This window comes from Panicum virgatum, chromosome 3K (assembly GCF_016808335.1).
Source record: "Panicum virgatum strain AP13 chromosome 3K, P.virgatum_v5, whole genome shotgun sequence".
Lineage (NCBI taxonomy): Eukaryota > Viridiplantae > Streptophyta > Magnoliopsida > Poales > Poaceae > Panicum > Panicum virgatum.
Genome location: NC_053138.1, coordinates 40859288 through 40866083, shown reverse-complemented (window position 1 = coordinate 40866083; position 6796 = coordinate 40859288). Strand labels below are relative to the sequence as shown.

General features: G+C 43.1%; 2 protein-coding genes across 2 annotated transcripts; one reads left to right on the top strand and one right to left on the bottom strand.

Annotated features, from left to right (window-relative positions):
* Positions 1 to 595: 595 nt before the first annotated feature.
* Positions 596 to 5620, bottom strand: LOC120699185. The gene is made up of 2 exons (XM_039983074.1): positions 4947 to 5620; positions 596 to 3710 (listed from the first exon to the last, which is right to left on the bottom strand). The coding sequence occupies exon 2, from the start codon at positions 1975 to 1977 to the stop codon at positions 1216 to 1218; it is 762 nt and encodes a 253-aa protein (XP_039839008.1). The 5' UTR covers positions 1978 to 3710; positions 4947 to 5620; the 3' UTR covers positions 596 to 1215.
* LOC120700916 (photosystem I P700 chlorophyll a apoprotein A2-like) lies at positions 4563 to 6501 on the top strand (the record flags this gene model as incomplete). The annotated part of the gene is given in 3 exon segments (XM_039985113.1): positions 4563 to 4837; positions 5753 to 6168; positions 6269 to 6501. Coding segments are annotated over 3 exon segments (924 nt in total), but the record flags the coding sequence as incomplete, so codon positions are not given.
* Positions 6502 to 6796: the final 295 nt, after the last annotated feature.

The window sequence follows — 6796 nt, the reverse complement described above, 5'->3', positions numbered from 1 at the left end:
TGTGGCTTTGATTTCAGGTGAGAACTTTGAGGATATAGTTGCTGATTTAACTGCTTTACCTCCGAGTTGGTCTGTGATGTGGGTTGGATCCTCAGCTAGTGCTGACGCTTCTCCTACTGAGTGATGAGAGTATGGGCTTTATCGAGATGTCATGTTATCGCTAGTTATCGTGCTTTTACCTTCCACTGAATAAATGAACTCTGATGGACTGTTGTAGATAAAACTTCTGTAGTACTACTGTCTTTACTTTCAGAGATGGTTTGTAATAATTTTAAATTCCTCTGCAAGACTCTGTGATGTATGAAATGCGTGTTGTTGTACTCTCTGGACTCACCTTCGTGTGAGGTTTGCTTATTCGATCCCGGTTTTTGTGGCTTTAATCGAGATTTTACTCGAGGAACCGCCGAGGTACGTGCGAGTTGGATCAGAGTTGCCTTTGCAACGATGGTTAGCGCACTAATCCAATTTATTTTGGGTGGTTCCGCCACAATTGAATGGCCAAACAATTCAAGCCTAACTCATATTCACCATCCTCTGCTTGATACTCACAAGTGTCAAGAGTATCATCCGCAAATGCTATAGTATCAGGCTCGTCCTCCTCTTCACTCTGAGAATCATAAGAACCATCAGCAAGTGCTATAATAGCACGCCTGTTGGGGCATTCAGCTTGCTTATGCCCATGACCACCACACTTACAACACTCAATCTTACTCATCTTCCTCTAGGCTGTAGCATTGGAGGAGTTGGACTGACTGGAATTCACAGTTTTGCCTTTTGCATCAATTTGTTTTTGCAGAACCTGAAACTGAACGAGGGGCTGCACAAGATGGAGTAGAAGTGGCAGAAGATGTGTGGACCCCAGACCCTTGCTGTTGTTGGTTGCACCATGGAGTATTACTATTATTAGTGGAAATGAGACATGACTCTTATTATAAGAATCAGCCAACTGTCATTCAGCCCTTTTAGCAAAATGCACCAATTCCGTGAGATTGGTGTAACTGGTCATGTCCACTTTGTTAGCCATTGGCTTATTTAGTCCAACCAAGAAACGAGCCATGGTGGATTCTTCATCCTCAGTTATCCCTGTACGAAGGAGGCACATTTCCATTTCTTGTAAATACTCATCAGCGCTTCTATCACCTTGCACAAGGCGTTTCAGCTACAAATGTAAGTCACGAGAATAATATGCAGGAACAAAATGTCTCATTTCCCTCTTCATGTCTTCCCAAGTGATATGATCATGTCCCACACGATGGAATTCTGCACGTACTTGATTCCCCCTGTGATGGCACAACCTCTGAATTCAATTGCTGCCAATTTTGCTTTCTTCTCAGCTGGGTATTCATATAAATCAAATATCTGATCCACCTTGGTCTCCCACTCATAATAAGCATCAGCATTTTCCTTGCCGGTAAATGCAGGTATGTTCACTTTAACTTCGCCCAAACCATCATCATTATGGCGGCGGTCAGGAGCTCCATGACGCCGATCACGGTGGCCATCATTACCAGCAAATTGGTGGTTACCAAAAGCACCAAAATGACCAAAGGGAGCACCTCCATGATCATCATCATGACCACCATGGTTACCATAGTGCCCTGCTAGATGGTCGTTTTGATAATCAAAATCAGCATCACTGTCAAAATCTGCAGTGCCAATAATAGGAACACGACGTGCACGACCAAAAAATTGTGGCCACATATTAGGTACACTAAAATTGCCAAAACCAGCACCATGACCACCACCAGCACCATGTCCGTGGCCACCGCCTCCTGCAGCGGCATGACGTGCAGCCTCAGCCTCCAAGGCAGCAGGATCATCGTCCTCTACATGTTCTCCATCATCATGTTGATCCTCCCTATTAGGTGCATGGCGTAGGTTACATTGAAGTGCTTGTAGCTGTTGTCTCAATTGGTTCATTTGTTCACGCATATCCTGAAACTCTGCAGCAGAAATAGGACCACCTTGGTCACCCATGTTAGAGTAGTAAAAGAAAAAAAATGTTTATATGTGGAACACTCCCTCATCACTTAATGAACAAGTTCTTTCTCTTCCTGAAAGGTCAAGAGCCGGGGCAGCAATCTGCAGTGGAAGAGTGATTGTTCCAGAGACGATGGTGCAACAGCTCACGATGCTTTGAGTGGAGTTTGGTGCGGTAAAATATATGTGTAGTGCACTGAAAAGTAGAGATGCAAAATCGAATAATAATCCACAAGTGAACACGAGTCGAAGTTTCTGATCACAAGAAAAAAATAGGTGGAAAGGAAAGGACCAAATGTAAAAGAAGTGGACTGAAGGGAACAATTGGCACCAAACAAATTGCTGCTGAAACCCCTTATGTCTTGCAAATACCCATACGTCTCCTTGATGTTTTTTTTTACAGAATTCTTTCTCTCTCTTTTTTTTTGTCAACTGAACCACTAGTTTCCTTTCTTTCTTCCAACTCTTTTTTTTTCAGTACCTTTTCACAAATACGATACACCATTTTTAATCAAGGATGGCAGCATAAGAAACAAGAATTCTGGTGCTGAATGCGTGCCCGATGTGGAACCAAGCAAGGGTGGGATGGGTGGTTTTTTTTTAGAAGTTTCAAAGAACAAATGAAGATCAGATCAAGGGTAAAGGTCAGCAAGACGTGGAGAAAGAAAGAAAAAAAATAAAAAAAAATCAGATTAGGAGAGATCAGACCAACTGAAATTAGCAACTAGACAAGTCTCTAAGGATTGAAAACTCGATAATGCAAACTACGAATCAGCTGCACAAATGAGAGGCGATAGGTCTATTTTTTTGTGGCTTTTGTGGACTGTAGGTATATAAAAATCTATCCTACCAGAAGCAAGAATGATCCTACCGAGTCAACGGAGGCTTTGATACCAGATGACAGATGCACGCGTGCAGATCACGCGTGAGCGAAGTTGTGTCCCGATCTTCTCGAAGGATCCAATCTGATAACTATCGTTGCGTGACCTGGTGAAGAGGCAGCGCACCGCGAGTCTGCACACGCGACAAACTACCGAGACAATCACCCTTCCACGTACCAACAAAACAGCCCACGCAATCACGCCGTGTAGACTTGAAGGCACAAACTGGGTGAACCACAGTTTGGCGTTCTACAACTCCCTCAGGAATCGAAAGAACAAGTCTGCAAGCCTCTCAAGACTCACATTCAAAGGAGAACTCAAAGTGTTTGTATTTCGGAATTGGCAGCCAAAAGTTCTTTATGCTGACTATTACATGGATATATATAACACATAAACACTAGTGCGGATTTCAGTTCAGATTAAGACTTAATTGAGAACTTGTAGTGGGAAGTTGCAGCAGTCCTTGCATTGATATCCTAGTGGAGCACTTTGCATGGTTGGTCTTCATCTTCTATTTTAATGCGTGTGTGAAGCAGCAGTTTGGTGGCTGGTTGTCTTCCTAACTCACGAATTTATTTGTTTTGCACAGCCACAACTGATTCGCATGGTAGCTGAATGGTCCATCCTCTCTATGCACGTCCAGGCTCCTTATTCCTGCAATTAATATGTGGAGCATGGTAGAAATACTTCGAATATAAATATTAAATGAGGTTTAAGTTTAGCTTGCACCTGTCATGTTCCATTTGTTATTTAAACAAGTTTTAGCCCACTAAAAAGCAAGCTGATCACTATAGTGTTGGAGGGCAGAAATCATCATCATCCCATGCACGCTCGCTCACTCCATCATTCCTAAGAACATTTAAACAAGTACTCAAAATAATAGGATGATCAGAAATAATCTGATTGGTTAAGATAAGGTTAGAGTTCACCAAAGAATGCATTTGCTACCCAAGTTGTTTAGCTCTGCTCCTTGTAATTGTACCCACTATATCAGATGCACTTTTATTAGCAGGTGGAGAAGATTGGGTACTAGGGATGTCCTCATCACTTCTGACGGGTCAGTGGAATCTTTATGCCAAAAATCCTGATTCGAGTAATCATTTATTTGGTACCACTCAAGGAGCGGGAAACTGCCATTCTGACCCTTCTTGGGGGATTCCATCCACAAACACAAAGTTTGTGGCTGACCGATATTGCTCATCATTATTTAGCTATTGCATTTATTTTTCTCATTGCCAGTCATATGTATCGAATTAACTTCAGAATTGGGCACAGTATCAAAGATCTTTTAGAAGCACATACTCCTCCGGGAGGTCGATTAGGACGTGGGCATAAAGGCCTTTATGATACAATTAATAATTCGATTCATTTTCAATTAGGTCTTGCTTTAGCTTCCTTAGGGGTTATTACTTCCTTAGTAGCTCAACATATGTACTCTTTACCTGCTTATGTATTCATAGCACAAGACTTTACTACTCAAGCTGCTTTATATACTCATCACCAATACATTGCAGGGTTCATCATGACCGGGGCTTTTGCTCATGGAGCTATTTTTTTCATTAGGGATTACAATCTGGAACAGAATGAAGATAATGTATTGGCAAGGATGTTAGACCATAAAGAAGCTATCATATCTCATTTAAGTTGGGCTAGCCTCTTCCTAGGATTCCATACCTTAGGCCTTTATGTTCATAATGACGTCATGCTGTTAATGAGAATAGTAATTCGCTTTTCTTAACAATAGGACCCGGAGATTTCTTGGTTCACCATGCTATTGCTCTAGGTTTGCATACAACTACACTAATTTTAGTAAAGGGTGCTTTAGATGCACGCGATTCCAAATTAATGCCGGATAAAAAAGAATTCGGATATAGTTTTCCTTGCGACGGCCCTAGGCGCAGTGGTACTTTTGATATTTCTGCTTGGGACACATTTTATTTGGCAGTTTTCTGGATGTTAAATACCATTGGATGGGTTACTTTTTAGAGAAAATTGGTCTCATAGCACTGAAAGAAGACGACTTCTGGAAAATACCACTAAAGAACATCGGCCTCGTAAAATACCATCAAAAGTGTGTGGTGTCACCTGAAAATAGCATTCCATCACGGAAGCCATTCGTCTAGCTCACGGCCTTCGTCCCTCCGCTCGGCTGTGCACCACCGGCCCACCGCACGCAGAGGAGTTGAAGCTCCGGGCAAAGGATACCAAGGCCGAGTTCCTCCCGGCCGCTACGCACATAGGAGTCCGAGCTCAGGTGCCGGATGCTCGTAGAAGGCCACACTCGCCAGTGCCGGCCGTCCGCCGTCCACTGCGAGCTGCCGCCGCTCTGCACCGCACCTGCTCAAATCCGGCATCTCTGAACAGAGCAAGCAAGCAGCATGCATCTCTCCTGCCTGCTTCAATTTCTCACACGGACAAGCATTAAATCCACCGCCCCAATAATCGAGTCCACCAAATCGATGGGCACCAGAGAGGCAGAGATCGAGCTCCACCCAAAGTCTGCCTTAGCTGTGGATGAGCTCCACTATTCCACCGTCTTCCCTCCACGAACTCTTGTCGCCGTGGACCCGACCTGGGTTGCAGGGGTGCCAAGCCACCGGCCTACGACGCAGCACAAAAACTGGCTCGTGCAGACTGCGGAGGGAGGCAGGCGATGCCCGGCACTGAAGGGGCGGAAGCAAGCAGCGGCGTAGCGGAGGGACGAGGAGCGGCGGCTTTCAGCTAATGAGAGGACTACAAGACGAACAGCATTGACGCATTTTCACGGAGACGTCACGGAATGCTATTTTCAGTTGACAGATCAATCTTTCAGCGCTATTTAATGGACCAACAAAAATTTAATGGTATTTTTGAATGTAGGCATCTTTCGATGCTATGAGACCAATTTTCCCTACTTTTTATTGGCATTGGAAACACATAACATTATGGAAGGACAACGTTTCACAATTTAATGAATCCTCCACTTATTTGATGGGATGGTTAAAAGATTACCTATGGTTGAACTCTTCACAACTTATCAATGGATATAATCCTTTTGGGATGAATATTTTATCAGTATGGGCTTGGATGTTCTTATTTGGACATCTTGTTTGGGCTACTGGATTTATGTTCTTAATTTCCTAGCGTGGATATTGACAGGAATTAATCGAGACTTTAGCATGGGCTCATGAACGCACACCTTTGGCTAATTTAATTCGTAGGAGAGATAAGCTTGTGGCTCTTTCCATTGTGCAAGCAAGATTGGTTGGATTAGCCCACTTTTCCGTGGGTTATATTCACTTTTTGCTGCAGGGCGTGCCAGTTCCACGTAAAGCAGATACACCAACCAGCACAGGCACTCCATACTATCCCCTTGTCATGGCCGTTTGCGGTCTGGGGGCTCAATATTTTGGGACCTTTCCCGAAAGCCATCGGGGGTTACAAATGGTTGTACATGGCGATCGACAAGTTCAAGAAGTGGCCAGAGCCAATAGCAGTCGTGAAGGCCAACAAAAACTCGGTGCTCAAGTTCATCAAAGACCTGGTGGCACAGTTTGGTGCTCCGAACAGAATCATCACCGACAACAGAACCACTACAAGAAATCTTTTAATCCATGACGAATTTTTTGTGACATTTACGGAAGTCGTCATAAATAGATAGGATCTATGATGATTTATAAATTTTCGTCATAGATTTGCAGAAAGCCCATATGGGCTCTAATTTGGGCTCAGTTTCTGTGACAAACCTCTGAAAACGTCATAGAATGAATTTGAAATCGTCATGGATTTAATATCGTGCTCAAACCACAATGGTGATAAAAAAAATGTTATAGTTAACATGAGAGCATGAATTAGCATAAGATATCGAGTTCATGTATGCATCCAAATTAAGACATAATATTTTGTACAAGCTTACATCAAGTATTTTTTATTTTTTTTTTAAAATTCTATAGTAT